At 37.5% G+C, this 27,767-nt stretch overlaps 1 protein-coding gene across 5 annotated transcripts in view; it reads left to right on the top strand.

Annotated features, from left to right (window-relative positions):
- The first annotated feature begins 11,882 nt into the window (after window positions 1-11,882).
- The window catches only part of SANBR (SANT and BTB domain regulator of CSR), a 58,815-nt gene continuing 42,930 nt past the window's right edge, over window positions 11,883-27,767 (top strand). For 2 of the 5 annotated variants that reach the window (XM_077766457.1, XM_077766455.1), the window contains exons 1-5: window positions 11,883-11,974; window positions 15,250-15,408; window positions 22,115-22,301; window positions 23,120-23,213; window positions 25,175-25,413. In XM_077766457.1, coding sequence (XP_077622583.1) covers window positions 15,259-15,408; window positions 22,115-22,301; window positions 23,120-23,213; window positions 25,175-25,413 — 670 coding nt within the window. In that variant the 5' untranslated portion in view covers window positions 11,883-11,974; window positions 15,250-15,258. Of the gene's footprint in view, window positions 11,975-12,343; window positions 12,404-15,249; window positions 15,409-22,114; window positions 22,302-23,119; window positions 23,214-25,174; window positions 25,414-27,767 lie in introns of those variants that run through there. The other 3 variants (XM_077766456.1, XM_077766458.1, XM_077766459.1) reach the window with 3 other exon arrangements.

The raw sequence follows: 27,767 nt of genomic DNA, 5'->3' as shown, positions 1-27,767 counted from the left end.
AGTAAGTAATTCTAGAACAGTTCACACTAAAACATAATTTCCAAATGTATGTTCAGCATAGAACTTAACAAAAGTCTTTTTGGGAGCCTCTAAAATGACAATATAAGTAACATAACTTAAATATGTTATTTAAGATACAAATATTGATCTCATGCAGAAAAAAATAATAAGATCGTAGAATTTATTTATCTTAGGCCTATTTTTCAAACACCAAGATATTATTTAGTCTTCAAGTTGAGATAAAGTTCCTTGTATATTATTTTCCATTTGTGTTCTATAATTAGAGGTTCTGCTGCTGTTAGAATAATTTATAGAGATTTTGTCCTTGAAATAATTTTTGATAAAACATTATTAAATTTGGTGTTGAAACATCTAAATTGGGGGTGCTTGTGGCTCAGTCTGTTAAGCATCCAACTTTGGCTCAGGTCATGATCTTACGGTTCATGAGTTTGAGCCCTGCATTGGGCTCTCTGCTGTCCGCACAGAGCCTACTGAAGATCCTCTGTCCCATTCTCTCTCTGCCCCTCCCCTGCGCTTGTGCTCTCTCTCTCTCTCAAGTAAATAAACGTTAAAAAATTTTTTTTAAAGAAACGTCTAAATTGATTGCTAAAAGTCAAGTCAAGAAGGGGTGAAATGCTGAGTCAGCATTAGGATAGCATCTGTGACTATTAAGGGTGCATAGGAAGAAGAGTATGGCACAGAATGACAAAAACAATTTCACTTTTCTTAGGGTGTTTGCTTTTTGGTTAAGTATGCTAAATTGCAATATACATTATCTGACTGGTAGATACTTGTGTCTGAAAATTCCTTTTCAATTAGAATTCTGTAAAAGGAATTTAGAATAAGAAATTTTGGAGCCTTTTTTTATCATGACAGTTTTAGTAAAATTTTTTAGTTGAGATTAAATGTAATGTTCACAGACCTAATATTGTTATTTTTAGGAACTTATTTAAGGAGTACTATTTTACAGAAATTACTAACTGAAACCAAAACATTTTCAATTAAATAGAACAATAAACACAAGTTACAGTAAGAAAACAGATTTTATTTAAAATTTTTTTCTGATTGTATTTTATCAGTTTAGAAAGGAAAAGGTAAGAGGACTATAAATTGTAATGTTTTAACATTTTATTTAGGTACTTGATTCAGTCTATCATATGTCATAATTATATGTTTACTTGAATATAGCTGTCCTTTATCTTCTGCTTTCTTTAATGGAAAACAGAACAGAAATTGTTCTTCAGTTAAAACCTAATTTTTAATAGATTGTGAAGTTACTTTTATTGGACAAATAAAAATATATGAAACTTGGCTGACGTTTTTTAAAAATAAACTGTTAACTCTTTGCAGGTTGAAATTAATATAAAAATCTCTTTTTCTTCATATCGTGTATATTAACTACTGCAAACCAATTTGTTCTATTTCCTGGTGATTTAAAGAAAAAAAATCAAATTTACATTTATATAAAAAACACCTAAAATGTTATAAATACAAGACCACAAATCTAGGTTTTGGGAGACCTATTTGCTAGTCTTGGTTACCACTATGAACTTACTGTAAGATTTAACTCATTATTTTTCAGTTTCCTCACTAATAAGATGAAGGATAGCTGCTACATCGGTCTCACGTGAAGAGTACTCTTTAAAAAATGTAAAGCAGGGGTGCCTCGGTGGCTCAGCCAGTTAAGCATCCGATATCAGCTCAGGTCACGATCTCCCAGTTCGTGGGTTTGAGCCCCACGTTTGTGCTCTGTGCTGACTCAAAGCATGGAGCCTGCTTTGGATTCTGTGTCTCCCTCTCTCTCTGCCCCTACCCCACTCACACCCTGTCTCTCCCTCTCAAAAATAAACATTTAAAAAACTGTAAAGCAAAATCAAAAGTATGATGTTACAGCAAGTATATGTTTTGTAAACTGTATATTGAAACTTTTCACATTCTGTAGAAATGTCACAAAGGATTTATATCCATCTAGAATTTCTGAATCGCATATACTTAATTAAAAATCAAAATTCACTTGTAGTTATAACTTTGCCTAAAATGCATTTTAAAATATTGATGAATACTAGAATGGCCTAACTTAGAAAAACACATTGGAATATTTATTACACATGGGAAATTTTGTTTCTTCAGCATTGCCTTTAAATGTTCTTTCATATTTTTTATTGAGCTTATCTTATTTGGGAGAATGAATTGTTTCTTTTAAACTCAGCAAATGCATGAATCCCGTGGGATACTTATATTATGCTTCATGAATAGTTTTTCACAGTTAAAGAAATTATGTTTAACCTAAGTCTTAATGTTTCTGTTTTATTTGACCTTTTTTTTCTTTCTCTCCTACCTGCGATTCCATACTCCTTATTCCCTATTATATTTAATGTTAATCCATACAAGGCATTTTCCAAATTTGGGATATATTTCCTTGAAATTTGCCCCAAGGTAAATATAAAATATTTATAAAATATGTAAATATATACATCATATCTAAGTATATATAAAGTATACATAAATATATAAAATTTTAATGTATATATAAAACCATATATTTAATATGTGTTCTATATAAATGATAGTGTAGTGTGACTCTCATTTTGCTTCTTTCATAAAATACTAGGTTTTTTGACCTATTCATATTATATAATGTGCTTCTGACTGGTGCATATTATTCTACTGCATCCACATACCACAGCTGATCTTTTCCTCTAGTCACAGATACTTAAGCTGTTCTCAGCTGTTCTTCCTTCACAAACTTGTACATGTCTTCCTGTGAAACTGCCCTGTAGTCTGTATGGGATATATGTCCTAGTAGAGTAGAATACCTTGGGTTGGGGGTATATGCATATTTAATTTCAATTAAGTAATGCTGAATTGTTCTCAGGAATGGTTGCACCCATTTTATACTTGGACCAGTAAGACTGAGGGTTACATTTTATCTACATCTACATCTTCAGCACCACTTGATATATTTGATTTTTTATGTATCTGATATATGTGAAACTTTTTTTGTCATTATCTGCATTATCTGATTACTAATGAGGGTAGGCATATGCTTTTTAGTCATTTTGGTTTTCCATTCTTTGGAAAATACTATATTGTACTTATAGTTTACCCTTTTTTTTCTATTGGGTTTTTATCTTTCTTACTGATGATATAGTACAGGAAATTTTTTATAGATTGTCAACATGTTATTGTCAGGTTCAGACATTGGAAATAACTTAGTCTTGTCATTTGTTAATTCTTGTCTTTGGTGTCCTTCATGGAATAGAAATCTTTGATTTTCCCAATTGTGCTTTTTAAGTCTTGTTCTTCTCAGTTTTATAGTTTCCCCATTTCCATTTAGGTCTTCAGTTTAATTGGAATATATTTTTGGATATAGTATGTGGTATGAATCCAACTTTTTCTCCAGCTTGTCATAAAAGGGAATGGGTTAACAAAACTCCTTCTCTATAGGTATGGGGAAATGATTTTGGTTTTGCCTCCTCCTTAGCACAATTTCCTTGGAAATCTATTGAGTTAAGATAAATATAGAATGCCAGCTGCTTATGCAGCAACATTTTGGTATTGTACCAAAAACAACACAGGCTTTGAGAATTCTCTGAGTAAGGGAGGACTGTAACTGAGCTTGTTCCTCATTGCAGAGGCTTGGAACCTACCATCAGGGATTTTTTTTTTTTTTTAAGGAGACTTATTTATTTATTGCTTATTTGTGTTTTTTTTTTTAATGTTTTATTTATTTCTAGGAGAGAGAGAGACAGCGTGAGCAGGGGAGGGTCAGAGAGAGAGGGAGTCACAGACTGAAACAGGTCCCAGGCTCTGAGCTGGCAGTCAGCACAGAGCCCAACACGGGGCTCGAACCCACGAACTATGAGATCATGACCTAAACGAAAGTTGGACGCTTAACCGCCTAAGCCACCCAGGCGCCCCCATCAGGGATTTTTACAAGATAGTGGTTCCTGTGGCACATGAGGCTTACCTGAGGAGAATACCCTCCTCTACATGATCTATATTTACTGTGGTTTATCCTGCCAAGCTAAGTGACCTTTGTGCTGAGCTATATCCTTTTGGGTCTCATGAGTGTGAACATCTGCTGGGCATGCAGAGTAGGACTGCAGTCCATTTTTCTAACCATTACCTAACAATCCATATTCCCCCATTTCATTACATACCAAGTCCCCATAAACATGAAACTTTCAGGCTCTCTCTCTTCTGTTGATATAAGTCCATTCCCTTCTTTCCAAGGACAGCTCTGCCTTAATATTACTTTGTGAAAATGTCCTAATATATGACAGGTGAATTTATTTTGTCCTACTTTGTGAAAGTTACCTTAGCTATTTGTGGATTTGTATTCTCTTTAAGTTATAACATCAGTTTATCATGTTCCCTTTTTTAAAAAAAAAAAAAAGCTGCTGAGATTTTGATTGGAATTACATTGAATTTAGAGTTTAATTTAGAAAAAAATGACAAGGTTAAATCATCCCATTCATGAACATAGTTTCTCTCTCCATTTATTCAGGACATTATGTGTATGTGTGTGGGTTGGTTTTTTGTTTGTGGTTATGGCTATTCCTAAGGACTTTATAAATTATGTTGCCATTGACAATGGTGTCCTATTATTTCTGGTACAGAGAAATGTACTGAACTGGGTATGTTCATCTTGTATTTGCAGCTTTGAAGAATGCTCATTCTAATATTGATTCTCTTGGGTTGTCCATGTAAATGCAAGTGCAAATAATGACAGTTTTATCTCTTCCTTTTCAGTCCTTGTACTTATCATTCTCTTTATTTTAGCCAAGTTGCCCATCTGTTTTTGACACTGGCTGTGGTTGCAGGCATTTTTATTTTTTTCTACCTCAGATTCTACAGTTGCTCTATTAAATGTGATACTTGCTGTGAGAGTTATGCTAGTCTTTTATCTAAAGAAGTTCCCTTCTATTGCTGTTTCAAATCTGCGTTTGTTTAGATTGTCTTTTGATTTTTCACCTCTAGTAATACTAGTATGATAAATAACATTGATTTTCTTTTTTTTTTTTTTTATGTTTTCTTTATTTCTGAGAGAGAGAGAGAGAGACAGTGTGAGCAGGGGAGGGTCATAGAGAGAGGGAGACACAATCTGAAACAGCCTCCAGGCTCTGAGCTGGCTGTCAGCACAGAGCCCGACGTGGGGCTCGAACCCACGAACCATGAGATCATGACCTGAGCTGAAGTCAGACACTTAAACGACTGAGCCACCCAGGTGCCCCAATAACATTGATTTTCTGATATCAAACCATTCTTGCATTCCTGCTTGATACTATTTTTTTCGATGAAATAATTTGTTTTACTAAAAAATATATATAAATGAGTGTGAAAGATAACTAATATAAAAGTGAGGTATTAGCAAGGCACCTGGGTGGCTCAGTTGGTTAAGTGTCCGACTCTTGATCTCAGCTCAGGTCTTGATCTCAGGGTCATGCATTCAAGCCCCACTTTGGGCTCTGTGCTGGGCATGAAGCCTACTTTAAAAAAAAAAAAAAAGGTACTAGCATGCAGAAACCTAGCTGTATATAGAAGGCAATATTGTTGCTGTTTGATAAGGTGTCCCAGGAGAAGATAAACTGAAAAGAGGCACTGGATCATAGTCTGGCTTCAGTTTACAAGAACCTTTTCTGGAGAAGTCGTTGGGCAAGGTCCTGAGCAAAAATTGGGAAACAGGGTTATCCATAGTTGGTGTATTTTGGAAAGTGCCAACTACTAGAACTGAGTATCTGCCTGTAACACAGTCCAGGGGAGTGGACTGCTTAGGCTTTTCTGATTTTAAGTTTCCTGTGGCCATCCTTCAGCTCTCAGGAGTAGATCACTTGTGTGTTCTCAAATGATCCAGGGAACAGGGCTTGAAGGAAAAGAGCAAGGCCTTTATCAATGCGCAGTTTAGCTAATCACATACAGCTAATAATCTGGGCCAGGCTTCCCCAGGATCTCTCACATTAAAAATAAGCTGTAACAGAAGGTAATACTACATTTCTCTTGAGTCCTTCTACATTAGAGAACTGGTGGTTCTCTTTGTTTCAAGGTTTCCATTTTCTTAGATAGTCTTTTCTTCCCTCCGTTGTATATCTTTGTCTTTCATGATAAATATTTTTCTGAGGTTTCTGCTGATTTTTGGTTGTCTGCTTATGTTTAAAAACGAGATCAGGGTCGCCTGGCTGCCTCAGTTGGTAGAGCTTGTGACTCTTGATCTCAGGATCCTGTGAGTTCAAACCCCCCACATTGGGTGTAGAGCTTGCTAAAAAATATTAATAGTAAGAGAGTAAACAGCTGATTGAAGACCTTGAGCAGGCAGGTTGGGCTGGTTTGTGAACTTTATGCTAAAGCTAGTTTGGAGCGTATGCATAGGATTTGCTAATATTTCCCTGAATTCAATTATCCATCTAGTCTCAGACAGAGTAACCTACCAAACTTACAGAATGTTCAGGAAAACACCGGAAAGCACGTTCACTGTAAGTAGGCAGTCCACTGAGAGTAGAGAGGGGCTGGAAAACTACACATGTACATTTTTTTCTTGCAAAATCACTCATCAGCTAACACTCCTTCCCTGAGAAGCACTAAGATAGGGAGGGAAGGTGGGAAAAAGTAAGTACCAGAGGGTCACTCTTGAGAAAAACTTCCCTGTGGAAACATGGATTAGGAAATTATGTTAGATTGAATTTGTATTTTTATTTTATTTTTTATTTTTTTAAGTAGTCTTTGCACCCAAGGTAGGGCTTGAACCTACAATCCAGAGATCAAGAGTCCCATGCTCCACCAACTAAGCCAGCCAGATGCCCCTGAACTTCTATTTTAAATTTATGTTTGCTTTTCTTTGGGAGGGGATTTTCACTGCTGTTTCTTTTTCGTTTTTCTTTTTTCTTTTTTTAATGTTTTATTTATTTCTAGGAGAGAGAGAGACAGCGTGAGCAGGGGAGGGTCAGAGAAAGAGGGAGTCACAGACTCTGAAACAGGCTCCAGGTTCTGAGCTGGCAGTCAGCACAGAGCCCGACCTGGGGCTTGAACCCACGAACCGCGAGATCATAACCTAAGCGAAAGTCGGACGCTTAACCGACTAAGCCACTCAGGCGCCCCTTTTCTTTTTCTTTTTAATGTTTTATTTATTTCTGAGAGAGCGTAAACAGTGAAGCGTCAGAGAGAAAGGGAGACACAGAATCTGAAACAGGTTTCAAGCTCTGAGCTAGCTGTCAGCACCGAGCCCGATGCGGGGCTCGAACCCACAAACTGTGAGATCATGACCTGAGCCAAAGTCGGACGCTTAATCGACTGAGCCACCCAGGCACCCCACTCTTTACTGTTTCTAAGTGGACTATGTTTAAAATCTCCATTTGATAGCTTCTCATGGCTTTATCAGTTTTTACTACAAGTTTTGTACTTACCATTTCCTTATTTTTAAAAAAATTTTTTTTTAATTTATTTCTAGGAGAGAGAGAGATAGACAGCGTGAACAGGGGAGGGTCAGAGAGAGAGGGAGACACAGACTCTGAAACAGGCTCCAGGCTCTGAGCTGGCAGTCAGCATAGAGCCCGACGCGGGGCTCCAACCCACAAACCGCGAGATCATGACCTAAGCGAAAGTCGGACGCTTAACCGACTAAGCCACCCAGGCGCCCCACCATTTCCTTTTTTATAGATCACATTTTTTTCTTCAGTTTTTCCTTTTTTTTTTCTTTTTAATTTTTTGCTGTAGAAAGCTTTATTGTTTCCATTTGGGAGAGGGATCCAGGGTGGTTGAAAAGCTGCCTAGTGGCTGCAGGGAGAGAGGCTCCTAGTCCTGCTTGAGGGTGAGCCTTTCAAAGAGATATCCCGCAGCCTAGGGGCCATCCCACCTGCAGGGGTGAGTCAGGTGATCACCCATCTTCTTGATCCCCTTCCCATCTTGGTCCTCCAGAAGTCACAGAGATGAGGGTCTGCATGGGCAGAACCCAGGGCATGCAGAGCCCAAAGGGCCTGGTTCATGTTCTCCAGAACTGGGGCAGCTTCCGTGGTGTCCAGGGTTTTATTACACTCATCCTGGAACAGCTTCTGCCTATCCTGGTCCTGGAAGAGGGTGCGGCTGCCTTGCTGATTTTCCATCTTCTGAGAACAATCAGCACCCTCGCACTTCTCAGCCAACATGCAGAAGTGGCCCACGCCCTCCAGAGCCCCATTGTCACGGTCGAAATAGAAGCCCAGAGAGAGGTAGGTGTAGGAGGCCTGCAGGTGCCTGTTGACCAGGAGATTGACAGCCCCCTCCACCTCAGTGAAATAATTCTGAGGAATCCAGGAAGCTCACGGTTGATGGGTAACAATGAGCTAAGCTCCAAATAGGGTGTTGGTGGGTCCCAGAGGCAGAGGATGGCGGAGAAGATAGCTCCGAAGGTTGTGACTAGAAAAAAGGTTGGAGGGTGGTTGGGAGGCTTATAGGAGGGGGCGTCCCTGTGTTCCGTCCAAACACTGTCGATGCAAGAGACAGATCCAGAGGGACTGCCAGGTGCGTTGCTGCTGCTTTAGGTTTGAAAACTATACATTTCTATTTTTATTCTTGTGGTTACTTCTAAACCCTAATTGTGTTTATTTTTCTCTACCAGTGTTTAAAGTTTTCAATATTGAAGTCTTTTTTTTTTAATAGTTTATTGTCAAATTAGTTTCCACATAATCAATATTGAAGTCTTAAAACCACACAAGAATGTTGGCACGCTATTGTCCTCCCTGCTTTCTCTTCTAGACACTTCTCCCTATTGATCCTCTGCCCCTGTTCCTTCAACAATGTTGGGATCACGTGAAGTTTTATTCTAGATTCTTATGGTTAATTTTCCATACTTAATATTTGCCTAGTTGAAGATATAACTTGTTTGAGTTGATTATTTTTCCTTCCTATATGTTTTATACATTCACTTATATTTTTAACTATGAAACTAGTAAAATTGCATGGTTTTAAAAACATCAAATTGTGATTTCTTAAAAAAAAGGAAATAAAGTAGTCCCCGGCCTCACTCCAGATTCCCAGAAACAACACATTTAGCTTTTCTGCTACTTTGTTTTTGCTTTATTTCTAAATAATGTGCTCGTCCAGTATTTCTTACCAATTTTAGAGATTGTCTCCCTCCCACCCCCCATGGAAATTTGACTGCCTTACACTACTATTCCACATTTCCTCTGCAGCCATTTCAGACTCAGAGATGGACGTTTTGTGTCAAGACTGGCAAAGCAGCCATGCCAGTTTTGGAGCACCCAGCTTTACTGTAATTTGAGAGAGAAATAAACTTTTATTGTGTTTAAGCCACTGTATTTAGGGTCTCTTTGTTAAAGCAACTTAGTCTGTACTAAAACTGATAGAGGGATGAGCTTATGAACATAAAAGGGTTAGACTTGGTGAGGAGGGGGAAGTAGATGGAAGTCTCCGATAAAATTACCCATTCTGCATAAAAGGCAGAAACATCTGTATGATGCCAAAGGTTCTTCCTTGGGCAAAGGTCATTGAACCCAACAGTTGATTGTTTGACCTTGGGCAAGTCACTTGAACTTTCTCTTACCTTGGAATACAAAGATTGAAGAAGTCCATCTATCAAGGATTCTTTCTTGCTCTGTCATTCTGTAAAGGGATATTGTTCTTGAAAAGACTAGAGGGTGATGAGAAAAGGTTCAAACATTAAGTTCCTGAATTGATCGTTTAAAGATGGCATAGTATTATATGGATCAACAGCAAGAGCAAATGTTGTGAATGGGGTCCAGGAATAGAGCTCTATTCTATCGCCACTTGCAAACTGGTTGATTCTTAACTGACTTCATTTCTTTTTATTGAACCTTGCTAAAAGCAAAGAGTGTCTGGGCGCCTGGGGTGTCTGGGTGGCTCAGTAGGTTGAGCGTCCGACTTCGGCTCAGGTCATGATCTCATGGTTCCTGAGTTCAAACCCCACATCAGGCTCTGTGCTGGCAGCTCAGAGCCTGGAGCCTGCTTCAGATTCTGTGTCTCCCTCTCTCTCTGCCCCTTCCCCACTCATGCTCTGTCTCTCTCCCTCTCTCAAAAATAAATAAACATTAAAAAAAAGAATTTACCTAACTAAATACAGAGCTTACCTAGCTTCAGTGTTTCCTTGGAATAAAAATAGTAAAAGAATTTGATAGTAAAAACAGCAAAAAGTCAGAGTTGATACAATTGGAAAAAAACTCCTGACAGTCACTCAATCATCAGATCTCATTATAGTAATTAACTCATTTGGTTAGAGCTTTATTTTTTTCTGTCCTTTCTACATTTAGTTTTAGTCCTCAAACTAGACTTATTGCAAGTGAAAATTAAAAGTAACTGACACAGAGGCACTTGAGTGGCTCAGTCTGTTAGGCCTCTGACTTGGGCTCAGGTCCTGATCTCACAGTAATTTCAAGCCCCACTTTGGGCTCTCTGCTGTCAGCACAGAGCCTTCTTTGGATCTTCTGTCTCCCTTTCTCTCTGCCCCTCCCCCACTCTCTCGCTCAAACATTAAAACATTTATAAAAAATAAAAATGAAAAAAATAATTGACATGGGGGACACCTGTGTGGCTCAGACCATTAAGCATGCAGCTCAATTTCGGCTTAGGCCATGATCTCACTGTTGGGTTCATGAGTTCCAGCCCCATGACGGTCTGGCTTCAGAGCTGGATAATTTCTACTATTATACCAAATCCTTTTCTATACTCTCTGAAGACTTTCACGTACATCTTCCCCTTGCTTTAGGGATCAGTTAGCAACATACCTTTCACTTGGTCACGTGGCACAATTATAGTGTCCATATTAACTCTTCTGAATGTGGAGGTATCACTGCCCCGAGGCTTTCTTTTCTCTTACTATGACCCATGTCTTTCAAACAATATTGTAAGAGTTGAGAGTGCAGCCCAGTTGTCTGAGTAGTGAGCTGATCTACCTACAAGTACGTTTCCCCATTAGATGCTGGGAAGCATTAAAACACAGGCCTAGGTTTGTGAACATCACATGCAGCACCCTATAAACTCTTGTCATTTGTGTGTTTCATATCACAGCTTAGAATATTTATAACATCTGCCAATCTAAACTACTAAGGGAGCCCTTTGCAAGTTCTAACTTGGGCATCTGATTTGTTATTTCTATAATTTGTTATTTCTATAATTCTGCTTTGTTATTTTCTATTCATTATGGAGCAATGATTCGCTGACAGTGTGTAGCCTCCTTGGGATTCTGTCTCTCTCTCAAAAATTTTAAAACACTAAAAATAAAAAAAGTAATTGACACATAGTAGTATTTACCCTATAAGACTGAGCCTTATATGTCTTACTTGGTTCCCAGTAATAGTGGTCACCACAATAACACATGTAGAACCTATCAATGTGAATGAAAACTGAATTTCTAACCCAGAATTGTTTACATTTTTCAAGAGATGCCTCCTGATAATGACAATGCTTCACCCAAGATACTTCTGGTGTCCTTCTAAATGATACAACTTTACCATTCTTCCTAACCTAAGCACGTATACCAAAGTGACCTACACCGCCAACTATTTCATCCATTCTTGATCCGAGTTCTTTTATCTCACGTGTTCCTATTTCCTCTGGAGTCAAGAGTTGGTCACTTACGATCCAGTCAGGAGGATCTGGTTGCTAAGAAACAAGACGCTAGGTGGGTGAGGACGCTGCACTGCGACAAACCCAGGAGTGAAAGCAAGAGAGGGAAGGGGAAGGCAAAGGCGCGGCGCAGCAGGCGCTAGCCGCAGCCCCTTCTGTGGCCACCCGCCCCATCCCTGCAGGAGCTCGTTGTTCATTGGTTCCGCCGCTGAGGCGCTGGCCTGTGATTGGTTGTACGGCGTGGGGGCCGGAGGTACTCTGCAAGCGGGAGGGGCGATGTGTGTGAGTACAGTGGACAGGCTTGCGGGCCGGGTAGCTGGAGCTTCATGGCGCGAGCGCTGGCTGTGCTGGCCGCTGCAGGTGACGAAGTCGCAGTGAGGGCCACCGCGGCCCCGGGCAGGTGAGCGAGACGTCGAGGGGCCTGGGATGCCGGCGGGAGGCGGAAAGTGCGGCAAGGGGCGGTACCGCCGCCAGTCAGCGGCTTCACGCCGCGGCCTCCTCCTCCGCCGGGCGGTGCCGGGGTCCCGCTAGCCCAAACGCCCCCGAACGTCCCCGCGCGCAGCCTGCAGCCCGCCGGCCTTCCCAGCCCCAGGTCCCCGCCGCCGGTCCCGCCCGCGCCCCCAGCTGAGGGAGCCCCGGCCTCCTCCCGCCGGACCGCGCCCTGTGTCTCTGCCAGCATCTTCCCTCAGCCTTGCCCCGCTGCCCGGCGCCTTTGTCCGCCCCCAATCCTCTCCGCGCCTGGGCAGTTTCTGCCCCTACGGGGAAGGCGGGGACACCAAAGGCTGGGGACCCCTGAGGACGCTCTTCGCAGTGAGCCTCTGCGCCCAAGGTTTGCACGGCTTTGATCTGTTTGTCCTGAGTTGCGGATGTGATTTTATTCTTTCGTTCGCGGTGAAAGCCATCTGCTTCGGTTCTCGTTGGTGGTCAGGAAGCCTGGGCACCGGGCTTCTCCCCTGGAGCGGGACGACTCTATTATCTCCCAACCTCAGTTACGTCAAAGGCCTTTGACCTACCTACTGTACCGGTCCCTACGTTTAGCGTCTTTCCTTTACCTAAAGGAAAAAGACTCTGTCTACAAAAGCCTTTTTCTTTTGAAAAAAGAAAAAAAAGTCAGACGCCAGTGGTGGACTTATATTTGGCCTTAATTAATTAATTAGATTGATTTTATTAAAACATTTAAATAAACCAAGATTGTAGGAAGGGGGAGTAGGACGTGAAGAGTGTTCTTAAAAAGTGTAATGCATTAAATAGAATATTTATTTCTTGTAAATAACGCGTTTGACCTTAAGCATTAATTAACATTAAAAAATATTTTAGCATGGATGGGACTAGATTTAGTAGAAGTGTAATTTGAACTTCAGATTTTTTCTTATTTCCACAGTTTTTGATAAGTCTGTACTTTGTTGTCAACAATGTAGTGCACTGTGACAACTATTCCAAGAGAATTTATGAGAATATCCTGTATATTATAAATGAATATCATATTTGAAATATATGCAAACATTTTTAAATATTTGATATGGACAGTGTTTTTGATTAGCTAACAAGTGCCAGCATATTGCAGGACACAGTAAATATTTTAGAAATTTTTAATGAATATTTTTGGAAGTGAAGAAAAAAACAGGACCCAAGTGCCTTGCCCTGAATTCTGGAGTAGACTGTTTTCTACTGAGATCCAAACAAATTATAATGAAATGCCCTATGTTCTAAAATACATTTCAAGTTGTGTGGTATGAAAAGTGATGATGTGCTAGACATACAAGTGGGGATCAGTAAAGCACTGTAAAATCTATGTACAACTGGGCTCAAAGAAATGTTTTACAATCATGAAACTGCAGGTGGCCCTTGAAAATGCAGACGTTGGAGTGCTGACCCCCACCCCAGTCAAAAATAGTCCTATAACTTTCAACTCCTCAAAAACTTAAGCACTAATAGTCTGCTGTTGACCACAAACCTTACTGATAACATAAAGTCTATTAACACATAGTTTGTATATGTATTATATACTGTAATCTCACAATAAAGAAAGCTAAAGAGAAGAAAATGTTATTAAGAAAATCGTAAGGTCAGCTGGGGAGCCTAGGTGTTCAGTCCAGTAAGTGTCTGACTTCAGCTTAGGTCATGATCTCATGGTTTGTGTGTTCAAGCCCTGCATCAGGCTCTGCGCTGACAGCTTGGAGCCTGGAGCCTGCTTGTGATTCTTTGTCTCCTTCTTTGTCTCTTCCCTTCACCACTCACACACACTCTCTCTCTCAAAAATAAATAACATTAGAAATTTTTTTTTAAAAAAGAAAGTCATAAGGAAGAACAAATACATTTACAATCCTGTACTGTACTGAAGAATGTCTGGGTGTATACTCAAACCTCTGCTGTTCAAGGGCCAGTTGTACTCAGTAAATAACAGCTGTTATGTGTGTTCTTCCTCTGCTCCTCCATGGCTCCCCTCTGCTTTGGTTCTCACCAAATGATATTAAAATTATATTTGTCTGTTAGTATCCCTCACCAGACTACAAATTCATTGAGGACAGGGACCATGCCATATTTATTTTTGTATCCACACTGCTTGGCGCATAGTTGGGACTCACTAAATGTTTATTGAACTGTTTATTTGGGAAACTTTGTATAGCCTCTTTTCTTGTTGATTCTGTTGCCTGAGGATCTTGGACTCCCTTGGCCACTGGATATGTCATTCAAGGGCTCCTGAATTGAATTAGAGAATATGACAGGAGGACAGATGGGTGGGGACCCAGGCGAAGAAGCAAGGGAAGCCTCCACTGTACAGGAGTGTGTGTGTATATGTGCTTTGGCTTTTTATATTTGAGTGGCAGGGTGTGTTTGGATGTGTTTAAGGATTAAACCTTATCAGGCCAATGCTCGTGTTTTACCTCAAGACAAGGAAGAACACTCCAAAAAAAACCTTCAAACTTCTAGAAATAATACTAATTACAACTGTTGCTATAATCTCCCCACCCTTTATAACTAATAATCACACAGCACAATAACAATGATTATGCTTATCCTATCATGTCAGATTATCCCGTTTTTAAATTTCATTTGATTGCATTAGTAAAATTTAAATATACTCAGTCTTTATTGTTTGTATCATGGACATTCACTCACAGAAGAATAAAGGAAATATTAGTTGGGACTAGAGTAAAATTATAATTCTTTTAATGAGCTTTTGTTTTTGTATGTTTGTTTGTGTTTTATTTGTTTTTGTTTTTGTTTTTGTTTTTTTTACAGTTAAACTCCACCATCCATGAATTGCTAATCAAGGTACAAATCAGGCACACATATGGATTTTTTTTAAGGAAGATATATTGTATTCAACTTTTTCCCCCAGTGTTTTATTATGAAAAGTTTTAAACATATAGAAAAGTCAAAAGAATATTATAGTGAACACCTGTGTACCCAACCACTTGTATTCTACCATTAATATTTTATTATACTTTTTTATCACACAATTTATCCATCTGTCCATCCTGTGTATCTGTCCATCCACCAGTCCATAATATTGAAGAGATTTGAGCCATATAGTCTATGTGTATTTTAGGTCACTTTTATTCTTCCTTTATAGATAGCATATGATATTTAGGAATAAATTGTAAATGATTTATAATGTTCTAAAAACACTTGGATTTAATATGTAAATAAATTATTTGTCTTTATTTCTAGTTCCGAAAGATGAGTCGTGGATATTCAGAGAACAACAATTTCTTGAACAATAACAACCAAATGGTGTTGGACATGATCCTTTATCCATTAATTGGAATCCATCAGACCATCAACTGGGAAACTGTGGCAAGGCTTGTACCTGGGTTAACACCCAAAGAGGTAAATAACCAACCCCCAGATAGCTCCTGGAAGAATCAGAAAAAGTGACCAGTTTAAAGAAACAGCTACTGGGGTGCATGAGTAGCTTAGTCAGTTAAGCACCTGATTCTTGATTTCGGCTCAGGTCATGATCTTATAGTTGGTGAGTTTGAGCCCCATGTGGGGCTCCATAGCACTGACAGTGCAGAGCCTGCTTTATATCCTCTGTTCCTCTCTTTCTGCCCCTCCCCTGCTCACATGTGAGCTTGATCGCTCTCTCTCTCTAAAATAAGTTAACTTAAAAAAAAAGGGGTGCCTGGGTAGCTCAGTCAGTTGGACAGCCAACTTCTGCTCAGGTCATGATCTCACGGTTTGTGAGTTTGAGACTCATGTCGGGCTCTGTGCTGACAGCTTGCTCAGAGCCTGGAGCCTGTTTCAGATTCTGTGTCTCCCTCTCTCTCTCTCTCTCTGACCCTCCCCTGCTCACGCTGTCTCTCTCTCTCAGAAAAAAAAAAGAAAGAAAGAAATGGCTACTAAGAAATAAATTTGAATTTTATATATTCATATGCATGAATACTGATGTGCATATGATATAATTTGACTAGATACAAGCTACATAAATTATTATTTATATATATTACCTACCTACCTGGTACATTAACCCACCTGGTGTGTCTAAATTCAACCAGTTGTTTATATAACAACTGAAAGTTCACTAATAATATCTAAATTTAAGTAACAAAACTGTTACTGGGAAATTATGGGTAGATTAAACTTTTGTAAATTAAATCATATGTTATTAAATCCCTAATGCTATGCTTCTCAAATTTGAGTAATAGATCTTTTTAAAGGAAAACCTTGTAAACTCCCAGTGTTGACTTAAATTATTTTTTTTTTAATGCTTATTTTGTTTATTCTGAGAGACAGAGTGTGAGCAGGGGAGGGGCAGAGAGAGAAGGAAAGAATCCCAAGCAGTCTCTGCACCAGCAGCACAGAGCCTGACACCGGGCTTGATCTCACAAACAGTAAGATCATGACGTGAGCTGAAATCAAGAGTTGGATGCTTACGGACTGAGCCACCCAGGCGTCCCTTAAATTACTTTTATTATAATGTAAATAAAATATGCACTAACAATACTACTTGTAAACACCCATAAACCAAATTTACGTATTATAGACACAAGTAAAAACTAAAACCAATACAATTTGAACCAATAATGGTTAGCTACGGGCTCCTGGGTGGCCCACTTGGTTGAATGTCCAGCTTGATTTTGGCTCAGGTCGTGATTCCAGGGTTGTGGATCCTACCCCTCACTGGGCTGCATGGAGCTTACTTGGCATTTTCTCTTTCTCACCCTCTGCCCCTCTACCCCACTCACACTCTTTGTCTCTAAAAATAAAAAAGTAGGGGCATCTGGGTGGCTCAGTTCATAAGCTCCCGACTTCAGTTCAGATCGTGATCTCAAGGTACATGGGTTCAAGCCGCACATCCAGCTCCACATTGACAGTGCAGAGCCTGCTTGAGATTTTCTCTCTCTGCCCCTTCCTCTCTCACACTCACACGTGTGCGTGCACTCTCTCACCCCCTCCAAAATAAGTAAATAAACCTTTAAAAAACAAAGGTAAAAAAATAATAATGGTTACATAATGTGGTAAGTAATAGTGTTCTGCTGAAATTAAATTGCTGCTTACAAGGCAAATATTGTGTGGTCTATCATGGCACAAAATATTTTGCATTCAGCTTGTATTGCCTTGTGCCTTTCAAAGACTTCATTCTTCCTCCACTCTTCTCTCTTTAACCTACTATGAAGACCTACATTGCACCATGACATTACTAGCCTTCCCTTGACACCAGTGCCTATCTATCAAGAGATAGAAAGATTCTTTCCCTATCTTATGCTTTAAAAAATTAACCTTAGATGGGGTGCCTGTGGGGCTCAGTTGGTTAAGCATCCAACTTGATGATTCTCATAGTGGTGATTCTCATCGATGATACACACTCTATCTCTCTCAAAATAAATAAATTTTAAAAATTTACCTTAGACAATTAAAGTACTTCTTAGTACAACTTAATTGTAAACAGAAAAGCAAATAGGCGCTGAAATACTCTGCTATCCTGATGTTTTAGATGATTTTATTTTATGCTCAGAATCAAAACTTAAAATCTAAAAATTGTTACAGAGAGCTCTTTGATTTCTGGTCATTTATCCATGAACCCTAGTTTGAGAATCATTGACTTGAGACTTTTTGCTGTTAATAGGAATCCTAAAGTAGGTGAATCATCTCAGAGTTTTCTAAAAGTAGAAATGAATTAGTGATTTTCCCAGTATATTTTAAACATATTCACCATTGCCCTGGTCCACCATATATACTCAATAAATACTTGTGGAATCAGTGAACGAACCAGGTTGCACTATCTTTTGCAGCTGAGAAAAACTGTACCCACAAGAAATTACTTGACCTCAGTTATGTTATAGATCTTTGTGAAATGATAAGGAAATTTCTTTTTTCAAGTTTATTTATTCTGAGAGAGATTGAAAGAGAGAATCAGTGGGGGAAGGACAGAGGGAGTGGGGGACAGAAGATCCGAAGTGGGCTCTGTGCTGACAACAGAGAGCCTGATGCGGGGCTTGAACTCATGAATTATGAGATCACGACCTGAGCAGAAGTCACACACTCAACCAACTGAGCCACCAGGCACCCAGGAATTTATTTTTAGTGTATAGTTTCACTCTGTAATTTATACTTTTTCAAACCTTCTGGTTAAGTTTTGAAACATGTCAACTTTTAAAATGGAGCAAACCTGTGAATTCAACTACTGTTCTAACTTTTTATTGTAAATATCTTCAAACATAGAGAAAAGTTGAAAGAATAGTACTACACCCCTATATTCTAATATGGATGCCTTATTTGTTGATCCTTTTATGTGATTTTTTTTCCATGTTATTTAATAGTAAGTTTCAAACACTGTGACACTTCTCCCCATAGACTACAGTGTACATTTCCTTAAAAATAGACATGGGGCCCCTGGGTGGCTCAATCAGCTAAGCATCCGACTTTTGATTTCAGCTCGGGTCATGATCTCATGGTTCATGGCATCCAGCCCCACGTTGGGCTCTGCACCGGTAGCATGGAAGTTATTGGGAAGTCTCTCTCCCTGCCTCTCTGCCCTTCCTCAGCTTTTGCTGTCTCTCAAATAAACATTAAAAAAGAAAAAGAAGGACGTGATTTCATAACCATGGTACCAAGAAAATTAACAGTAACTCTATCATATCTAATATTCATTGTGTATTCAAATTTAATGAATTGTTGAATTATTTTTTTAACTAAAATACAACTAAATGTGAACCAGATTATTTTTAAGTAGTGTTAATTTTTTTTAATGTTTGTTTATTTTTGATAGAGAGAGAGAGCAAAGAAGGGGTAGAGAGATAGGGAGACAGAATCCCAAGCAGGCTTCCCACTGCCAGTGCAGAGCCTGATACAGGGCTTGACCTACAAACCATGAGATCATGACCTGAGCTGAAATCCAGAGTAGGACACTCAACTGACTGAGCCACCCAGGCACTCCTAAGTAGTGTTAATGTTGTTTTTAAGTTTTGTTTAATATTTATTATTGAGAGAAAGAACGAGCGAACAGAGGAAGGGCAGAAAGAGAGGGAGACAGTGAATCCAAGCTGGCTCCAGGCTCTGAGCTGTCAGCACAGAGCCCAATGTGGGGCTTGAACTCACGAGCTGTGAGATCATGACCTGAGCCGAAGTCGGCTACTTAACAAACTATATGTATTTTTATGTATTGGGCACCTGGGTGGCTCAGTCGTTAAGCATCTGACCAGCTCAGATCATGATCTTACAGTTCGTGAATTTGAGTCCCACATGAGATGAGCTTGTGCCCCACTTTGGGTGAGGCATGAGCCCTGCTTTGGGTGAGCTCAAGTCCCACTTCCAGTGAACAACAAGCCCCACCTTGGGTAAAACATGAGCCCCAAGTGAGCCCTGCCTCTCTCTGTCTCTCTCTCTCTCTCTTTCTCTCTGCCCCTCACTCACTTGCACATTCTCGCAAAAAAAAGAAGGAGTTTTTATGTGTTTAACTTAGCTGAAATAATGTCTTAATTTTTCCAAAGTGCACCATTTTGCAATCCCACCAGTAATGTCAGATAGTTCCAATTTCTTCATGTCCTTGTCAACACTTTCATTTTCTGTCTTTTTGAATAAAGCCTCCCCTTATCGGTATGAAGTAATAATTCGTTATGATTTTTTCTTTTTTTATGATTTTGATTTGCATTTTCCTGATGGCTAATGATGATCAGTATCTTGTCATGTGCTTATAAGTCATTTACAGATCTCTGGAGGAATGTCTGTTTAGGTTCTTTGCCCATTTTTTTAATTGGGTTATTTATCTTTTTATTGTTGAGTAGGAAGAGTTCTTAATATATTCTAAATGCAAGTCCCTTGTCAAATAATATGATTTGTAAATATTTTCTGCTATTGTGTATGTTGTCTTTTCATTTTCTTGATAGTGTCCTTTGTAGCACAAAGGTTTTAAACTTTGAGCTCTGGTTTTTCTGACTTTTCTTTGTTGCTTGTGCTTTTAGTGTCACAGCTAAGAAACCATCACTTAATCCAAGGTTATTTTCTCCTAAGAATTTTATAGTGTTAATGCTTATATTGTCTTTGGTCTTGTATTTAGTCTTTGATCTATTTTGAGCTAATTTTTGTGTGTGGTATATATAGGTAAGGGGTCCAGTCTCATCTTTTGTATACAGATATCATGTAAATTTTGCTTAAACATAAAGAACAATTTAACAATATAGTTGAAATTATTTATAGTTTACTTCTTTGCTTAAACAATCATGCATTCATTTCAAATATTCAGAATTCATAATACTCTTATTAAGTATTAGAAATTACTGTAAAGCTTATTAAGCAAGATAAATCTACATTCATTTTCCAATATAGCTATAAACTTTACCTAAAAGATATCAAAAGAACCCGTGTGGTTTTTTTTAAGACTTTATTTCTAAGTAGTCTCTACACCCAGCGTGGGGCTTGAACTCAACCCCGAGATCAAGAGCTGCACGTTCCACTGACTGAGCCAGCCAGGTTTCCTGGGAACCTGTGTTTTATTTAAAAGCCTACCTATCACTTTCTCCATGTTAAAAAAAACTAAACTCGGGGCGCCTGGGTGGCTCAGTCGGTTAAGTCTCCAACTTTGGCTCAGGTCATGATCTCATGGTTCATGGGTTTGAGCCCTGCATCGGGCTCTGTGCTGATAGCGGGCTCAGAGCCTAGAGCCTGTTTCAGATTCTGTATCTCCCTCTCTCTCTGACCCTCCCCTGCTTGCGCTGTCTTTCTCTCTCTCTCTCAGAAATAAATACAAAACATTTTTAAAAAAGTAAAAAAACAAACTAACCTTATTTTGTAGAAAAAATGAATTCAATAAAACCATTTATTTTTTTATCCTATACATGTATATATGAATCTATACATTTTTCTAATGATGTTATAACATTTGTTTTTCTTTATTTGCCCAAACATTTATCATTTTTTCAGTCTTCATATAAAAAATATTTTGTTTCTCATTTATCATATTATTTTTATTTAATTTTAAGACTGTTTAAAGACAGAGCATATTGACTGCATAATATGTCTGTCTATACATACATATTTTTTAAGCTCCTTTTTTCTTAGTTTTCAAAAGACTAAGCCTTAAACAGGCATTTCATGTAATAGTAACTGTATAAACAATCTTTACTGAAAATAGTGCTTATCTAGTGGATATTGATAATATTTGTGTAATAAATGAGTGATGCCATACCCAATGCTTTATTCATTTAATATGTAGACATATATGTCATATATATTTTTTTCCTTTTGTACGTCCCACATTACTTGGTCTGCTCTGGAATTTGCCACCCATGTTGATGATGGTGGAGATTTAAAAATGGATGCTATGGCAGTGTTGTCTGACCAAGATCCACATTAAGGAAAGCATTTTATGCAGTGACCTAAGACACACATAGAAATGACATTTCCATGAAGGCATACTTAGCGTAGTATGTTTAATGCACTTTTGATATTTTCTAATAAAATTTTACATTTTTTTTTCCCCCAATTGCTGATCTGGACCTTCTAAGTTGATTTCTTAGTAACTGATGGGTTAAGGGGAAAACACTGTGCTGGAACACACTGTGCCCAAATATGTGGCCATGTATTTTGTGCAAGGTGAACCTCACTGTTGGTAAGAACAAACAGTGTAAGTCTTTGTTATAATAAAGAAAATCTAGTGTCACAAATCAGATTCTTTTTGATTTGCTTTCCATTGAAGATTAAAATTTGGTCTGATTCCTGGTGGGAACTCAGTTAATGTAAAAATAATAACCAAGTTTTTAACTAAATTATTGAAATTGTCAACTGATAATAAATGCAGACCACAGGGAAATAAGGTTAATAAAAACGTTCTTCATTTTCCTATAGCAGCATAAACATATTATGCCATTGGGTCAAAGTATATTAATATAAGTTCTTCCCTGAATTCTAAGGAAAAAAAAAAGTCAGAAGTTTTTGTATATTGAAATGTGTGCTGATTTTCTAGGTACCCAGCAGATAGGTATTCACTTGTAAAAAATGATTATAGAAAAGTATTATGAAATAGAAGGCAAGAAAATAATCTTCCTATTGTTTAGTTAAGAAAGACACGCATTTCCTTCCTTTGATGTAATTACAGTGTGCAAAAAGGTTTGATGAACTGAGGAGCAGCGGAAGCTCACCTGTTGACAACCAGTATAATCCCCTAATGGCTGCTGGAGAGAGTCCTGTGGAAACGTTAGCCACGTATATCAAATCCTCACTTCTTGACATGCAAGGAGAATTTCAGGAGACTCCAGTTGGTCAAGATGCAGTTTCCAAAACAGGTAAGGTTTGAAAACAAAATACAGCATTTGTTCTTACCATAATTTTGCAAAATATGTGTTTCAGTCAACTTTATTTACTTAAAGGCTAATATAAACATTTCTGGAAAACCTACTAGTATTTGTATCTTCCTGAATTTCAGAAAATTGTCTTTGCTATATTTGAGAAATGTTTTAATATTACCATACAGGTCAAACACTATTACTAAAATAAAAGCTATTTACTATATCAAAATTTACTACTCCAGTCTGTTGGCCTAGTTATGTCATAATTTCAAAGAGATTTGTTGACCTGTACCTTCTACTTAATTTTTTTTACTGAGAAAATATTGCTTATTCCTCATGTTATTGATCTTTTTTTACAGCTACCTTTTATTGTAGTCATCAGTAGCTTCAAATGACACAGTGACAGGGTAGAAAAGATCTTTTCTGCGATTATTTTGGAAATAATTACTGATTTTAGAAATCCTGAGTGTAGTAAATGATTTGAATCTCAGCAACAGCAGAGTACTGATATAAAAACTTGCTTCGGGAAGAGAGAACTATATTGTTGACTTTTGAACATTTGACCCCTCTGCATTCACACCCTATCGTTTTGAAATCTTCAGTATAATGTTAGCAGTGTGTGATCCTATTTTTATACTGTTTTTTCCATATACCTTTAGAAATATTAAGGAAGATACCACCTAACAAAATGCCATCTTTAGCCTTGCAAACCCATGCATTTACAGTATAACCATTCAGTAAGTAAAAACCCGTTCTCAGCTAGAAACGCTAACCTCCCCCTTTGTTTTTTGTATGTGTTTGTTTCTGTATTTAAGGAAGACATAGTATAGCTTCCACAAGGAATTGTTCTTCAGAAAGTGAAAATTGTACTACTCGTAATGGTGGAGAAAAGACTGAAGAATCTGAAGGGTAGGAGGCTGGTTCTTTGCTAGATAAGATTTAATATGAATATCAACTTTAAATTATAAAATATATAATTGGTTATTGAATACATCAGTTAGAATAATTTAGGAATTTCACATTATACAATGGTTGAAACTGTTTGAATCAGAATAGTTCATGTGTTGAACTATAACAATTGCTTGACAGCTGAATATATGACTTATTCATGTTATAATTAAATTGGACTATAGTTTTCCATTTAAAAAATTCATTTTCATATTTGTAAATATTAAGAATAGCCTCTTCTAATATAAAACTTTGAAAAGCAAATTTTAAAACCCAAAGAAAAATCTCTGCCAGTAGTTCTCCAATTTTATTAAAGAAACTAAATATGTATTTTAGAACCATTGGAATATAATTCTGATTATGGAAACATTAAAAATTAGAATATACCTTTCAGTATATTGCAAGTTTTGATTGTTTTGTATATTTTACATAAAATAAATTAACATATATTTTAAATATTCACTTTGATAAATGGATACACCATGTAACCATCACTCAAATGAAGATATAGAACATTTCCATCATATCTGAGAGTTCCTTTCTATATTTTCAGTTCTGATAGTTGATTTTTGGTTTTTTTTTGGTAACAGCTTTATTCATATATAATTCATATGCCAGAACTTTTGAAACAGTTCTGGAGATGGATGGTGGTGATAATGGCATGACAGTGTGAATGTACTTAATGCCGTTGGACTGTACACTTAAAAAGGACTAATATGACAGATTTTATGTTATGTGTATTTGACCATAATAAAAAAAATTCACCTTTTTGAAGTGTATAGTTCAGGGATTTTAAATGTACCCACATAGATTTTTAGCTGGTAGTTTTGTTTGTGTAGCACAAAAATTTATCAGGTAATTTTCTTGCTGGGATTGTCTAGTATTTCATATTGTAGATCTAACAGCCATAGAAACAGTATGCTTCATTATACAAGCCATAACCTGTTTATATTTTGACCATAATTTCTTTGGAAGAATAATTTGTGAAGAGGTATTTAAATTCCTTTGACTTTGACAATAGTGTTGGTTAATAATCCTTTTTCTGGTAGCCCAGTTTTGTTTCAAATATAATTTTTTTGTATTAGAAAGTTATGAAGTTCCATTGAACATATTAAATTCATGTTGTAGGACAGTGTGTGTCTTTTGATTAATTCTCTTTTGTAATGACATAAAAGTAGTTGTGGATCATGCTGGTATTTCTTTTTGAGGTGATACAATTTTCAAGGGAAGGTAAATTCAAGGACTATATATTTTTTGAAGCAGTCTTTCTGATGCATCATCTAAACTTATTCTTAAGTTATTTTTAAAATATGTTAATAAGCACGTTGTAGTCTTAATTCTCTTAACTACATTTACTAATTTATATTTGATGAATGCCTAGAAACAAACTTTCTTGCTGTTAAAAATAATTAAGTAACCATGCTAAATTTTTGATTCCTTAATGAATGATTTTAACTGTTTATCTTACTTATTAATAGTAAGAAAATTCTAATATTTAATCTTTATCTTCTCATACCATAACCATGTAGAAGTACTGCTTTATGTTCCTCACAAGAATTAGAATGTGTTATTTAATTTTTCCTTGTGAATTGGTATTACTTTTTTTTTAACTTATGACTTGAAAAATAAACTTTAAACCATATAAATTGAGTCCTATAGTAAAAATATTTTTGTTTTTCTAAGCTTTTAAGTTATTAGGCTTAATAAGCTTAATAGCTTAACTAAAATTAGTTAAAATCTAAGGTACAGTTCAGGTTAGCAAGATACATTTATGAAAAGTTCTGAATGCCAAACCCTATCAAATTGATTTAGTCAAAACTTCCAAAAGTATCTTGTTCTTATACTTCCAGTAAATGTCAGTATTCTTGGCTCCTCTTCTAAAACTCTAATAATTTCGTTTCTGTATAACATTTTTTATGAAGGCCAAACATGGTGATCCATGTATGTGATGAAGCAAAAAACTTGAAAGAAGATTTTATTTGCCCACGAGATCTTTTGATATCAGAAATGAAGTACTTTGCTGAATATTTATCTATGGATGCCCAGCGCTGGGAAGAGGTGGACATTTCAGTTCATTGTGACGTTCACATTTTCAACTGGTTGATAAAATATGTTAAAAGGAACACTAAGGAGAATAAAGATTGTGAGATGCCCACCTTAGGTAAAAAACAATCTATTGCTTATTTTGTAGTGAAATTTATGTGTTACCTGGTAGTTGCTTCAGACCAAGCATGAAATGTGGAAAATTATTTGGACATTAGTATTTGTGACTAGATTTAGTAATCACCTTTTAGGAAACTGATACCTCATCATTTTTTAGTAAATTATAGTGACTGTATGGCAAGTAGACAGGTCTCTAGATCAGCAGTTCTCATTGTATGGTACATAGATCTCTGGAGTCCTGGAGATGTGTTTATTGTTGTTTTATTTTGAGAGAGAATGAGCGGGGGAGGTGTAGAGTCAGGGAGAGAGATTGAGAGAGTCCTAAGCAGGCTCCATGCTCAGTGCAGAGCCCTATGTAGGTCTCAGTCTCACAACCCATGAGATCATGACCTGAGCCGAAATCAAGAGTCAGACACTTAACCACCCAGGTGCCCCAGAGTCCTGGAGATCTTCTAGAGGATTCATGAAGTCAAGACAATTTACATAATAATATTAATATCTTACAGTCTTCTTCTTTGTTGCCATTTGTTCACATGGTACAGAAGCAATGGAGGGCACACATCAGGGCAGGGGCACCAAGTTACTAGTGGTCACCATATTCTTGAATACCATGTGCTCATAGTTAAAAAGATAAAAAGAAAAAATTCAGTCTCACTTTAAGAACGTCCTTGATGAAGCAGTAAAGATGAGTAATTTGATTAACTCTTGACCCTTGAGCGTCCATCTTTTCCATGTTCTTTGTGATGACATGGGAAGTGCACTTCTGCACACTGAAGTATGATGGTTGTCTAGAGGAAAAGCACTTGTGCAGTCGTTTGAGTTGCAAGCTAAACCAGCTGCTTTTTTAAAAAGAAAAAACCGTTTTTACTTTAAAGAATGACAGGCAGATTATGGTTATTCATACTTAGGCATTGGGTAGATATTTTCTTGAAAATGAATTAAGCTGATCAACTGACAGTATTTGTTGTCAATAAAATTCAGGGTTTCAAGTGGGAATTAGAATATGGAAAGCTTGTATCTGCTTTAACATGCTTGACAGTTTCTCCATAATTAAGAGACTTTTCTGAGGAGACTGGTGATGATAATTAACAAATGTGATTTATATATTTATTTTTTCAGAGAAAGAGAGACCATGTGAGGAAGTGGTAGTGGGGGAGAGAGAGAAAGAGAGAGAATCTTAAGCAGCTTTCATGTTCAGTGCAGAGCCCAACACGTGGCTCAGTCTGACGACTCTGAGATCATGACCTGAGCCGAAATCAAGAGTCAGACTCTCAACAGACTGAGCCCCCCAGGCGCCCCTTATATATATTATAAAATGAAATGTTGAAATGTTTCAACATTTGGAAAACTCCACAGCTCAGTGAACCAATATTTTCCATATGACCAGTGTGTGATGTTAAAATCATGCATAGGTTAAATAAAGATTCATTTAATGTGCAAGATAAATCATTTGACTTTGAGATAACAGAATAGGAAAAGTTCATTGATACAACTTCAGATTCCATTACACCTAACCTTTAAATTTTTTTTCTTATTAATTTTTTAAAAATTTATTTCTGAGAGAGAGAGACACCTTGAGCAGGGGAGGATCAGAGAGATAGGGAGACACAGAATTCAAAGCAGGCTCTAGGCTCTGAGCTAGCTGTCAGCACAGAGCCCGACATGGGGCTTGAACCCACAAGCCGTGAGATCATGACCTGAGCAGAAGTTGGACGCTTAACCAACTGAGCCACCCAGGTGCCCCTACACCGAACCTTTAAAAGAAACTACCAAGTGTTGAGTTTTGATGGAACATCAGAGAAGACTACCACAAACTGACTGTAGAAAGAGATATAGAATCCAGCTGTCTTTTTTTAAGTCAGATATTGAAGAAATTTGCAAAAAAAATTTCAGTGTTACTCTTACTGCTAATTTGTATTTTGGAAAAATATAGTTATTTTTCATAAAAATATTTTTTCATAGAAAAATTCTTTTAAAAGGAATTAAATATTTTAACTTTTTTTCCTGTTTTACTTTATGATATGGTCAATACTAATAGTTGTAACTCATCAACAAAAAAGGAGTCTTAAGATCAAAAGTTTGGAACCAGAGGCACCTGGCTGGTTCAGTTAGTGGAGTGTGGAGCTCTTTATCTCGGGGTTGTGAGTTCAAGCCCCATGTTGAGTGAGGAGATTAGTTAAAAGTAATTTTTAAAAAATTAAAGTATGAAGTCTGGTATTCTAGATGAAAGGAAGAATAATTGCCATTAATCTTTAGCTGGGTGTAACCTTGTATAGGAAATCATACTTGTGGTATAATAAAATTTGTGCCCTAGAATTTACAATTTGTAGCAGTACCAAAATATTTTTAAAC

The sequence above is a fragment of the Crocuta crocuta genome, unplaced genomic scaffold (assembly GCF_008692635.1).
Source record: "Crocuta crocuta isolate KB4526 unplaced genomic scaffold, BGI_CrCroc_1.0 scaffold113, whole genome shotgun sequence".
Taxonomy (NCBI): domain Eukaryota; kingdom Metazoa; phylum Chordata; class Mammalia; order Carnivora; family Hyaenidae; genus Crocuta; species Crocuta crocuta.
This window is presented reverse-complemented; position numbering and strand designations above follow the sequence as displayed.